Source organism: Gavialis gangeticus, unplaced genomic scaffold (genome assembly GCF_001723915.1).
Source record: "Gavialis gangeticus isolate Ggan-Ray unplaced genomic scaffold, GavGan_comp1, whole genome shotgun sequence".
Taxonomy (NCBI): Eukaryota; Metazoa; Chordata; order Crocodylia; family Gavialidae; genus Gavialis; species Gavialis gangeticus.
In genome coordinates this window covers 32,371,398-32,373,270 of record NW_017728998.1, presented here as the reverse complement: position 1 = coordinate 32,373,270, position 1,873 = coordinate 32,371,398, and the positions used below count along the sequence as shown (strand labels likewise).

The window sequence follows — 1,873 nt, the reverse complement described above, 5'->3', positions numbered from 1 at the left end:
CCCGCAGTATTTCTGCTTCACCATCCAGTCCTCAATGCCCTTCCGAGCCAGGGAGGCGTTCACCGCGAAACTATCACCTAGGAAAGCAGAGGAGACAACGCCACGCTGGAGCGGTGCCCCCGCCTGCCCCCGCGCCGCGCCCGGGCCCCGGGGCAGCCCCGAGCCGGGTGCGGGCGGCGGCGCAAAGTTTGAGGGGCAAGCGGGGGGCGAGGCGGGGTGGCCGCGAAGAGCCGTGCCTACCTTCGGGGCTTTCCCGGGGCTTACACACGGCAGCTGGGCACGTCCGCGGCAGCGGGGGGAATAATAAAGGGAGAAGATTAGAGGCCGGCATACAATCCCAGCAACGAGCCGAGCAAGGGGAAGGGGCTGGGGAAGGAACTAACCATGTTTGGAGTGAAGTTTCCCCATTTCTCTGCATGGATCTGCAGTTGCGACTCATTGGACTGTTTGCGGGGGCTCCCTGGGCACAGTCCCGGCGGGGCTACACATCCATGTGCCGCGCCGCCCCCCTGCCAGAGCCAGAGCCAGAGCCAGAGCGCGGCTCGGGTCCCCTCTGCAGCGCGGTCCGGGTCCGGGTCCGGGTCCCTCTCCGTGCTCCTCGCTCTCCTCTTTTCCCAAAGACAGAGGCGGTTACAAAAGACCTTACTTCACCCACCAGGGAACATGATTGACACCTCATTGAGATTAGACCACTTGCAGGCAGGCGCTGGCTTCCTATTGGACTGAGGCGGCACATGAAAGGGAATAAAGATCCTTTTGGAGTCTCCAAAAAAAAAAAAAAGGAGCAGCAGCGGCGGCGGCGGCAGCTCTAGTGCATTTCACTTCCAGCCAGACACAGGCAGCAGAGCACAGAGCCATGGAGGAAGCGCTGGGAAGGCAGAGGAGGAGGCCCCTTTCTAATAGCTGCAATGTGTTTGCTCGAGCTGATGCCGGGGGGGACTTTGGGGCACGCTGCATGCCCCCCAGGCGCCTGGTCCTTCCCCTTCCCCACACCCAGCTGCAGCTTTGCAGACCTCCTTGCTCCTTCGTGCTGCGCGAGGACAATATGCCAGCCCCAGCCTCACACACTTCCAAAGAGGGTGTCTGGGGACCGGATTTTGGCTTTTATGTTTTCCTCCCATGCTCCATTCCTAGACCAACCGGTTTGAGGACTAGGGTGGGAGGGGGGTGTGAGAGTGGTTTTGTGCCAAGTTTGCACCACCTTGTTTCTGGGACCAGCAACGTACCTAGACTCCTGTCAGCCCCAAACGAACTTTTAGTTTCGGTCCCCCTTCGCCACAGATAATGATAATAATAATCCAAAATTTACCATTTTCAGGCCCCCTTTCTGTCTGGACCCCGGGCGGATGCCCAATTCACCCATGCCTGTGTCTGGCCCTGCTGGGGACTGGTGCAAATTGCAACACTGGTGGAGACCGCTCTAATTTAGCTACAGCTGCAACTGGCCCCGTGCTGACCCAGAAGCCCCAGGAAACTGGAATGCAGTATGTCAAAGCCATTCACCCCACCACTGCCTGCTGTGCTTCCAGTTCCCGGCATGCCTAGTGCCAGAGGGCTCCCAGTGGACAGTGGTGTAAAGCAGCTTCCTTGGCCCTTCCCACAGTTGGAGCAAGCTTATGCCAGAAGTGGAAATCCACAGCATCCTGCCAGCCTTGCAGCACCCAGGTAACAGCTGACACAACTCAAAGCACTCTTGGGAAACCCAAAATCAGGATCATCACCTTCTCTGGGACTTGACAGCATTCTGAATCTCCCAGGATCAGCCCCTTAGGATTTTAGGTCATTTGCCTGGGTTAAGCACTACAGTATTGGGTGCTAAATGAGGTTGTCAAACATTTCCATTACTAAGCTCCCTCAGAAGTCAAGGTCTCCT

The 1,873-nt window shown here is 58.0% G+C and overlaps 1 protein-coding gene across 1 annotated transcript in view; it reads right to left on the bottom strand.

Annotated features, from left to right (window-relative positions):
• Positions 1-1,302, bottom strand: part of NKD1 (naked cuticle homolog 1) — a 202,622-nt gene extending 201,320 nt beyond the window's left edge. Inside the window, 3 exon segments of the mRNA XM_019505694.1 lie at positions 384-551; positions 553-606; positions 608-1,302. Of these exon segments, the coding sequence (XP_019361239.1) occupies positions 384-551; positions 553-606; positions 608-736 (351 nt within the window). The 5' untranslated portion in view covers positions 737-1,302.
• Between the last annotated feature and the right edge of the window lie 571 nt (positions 1,303-1,873).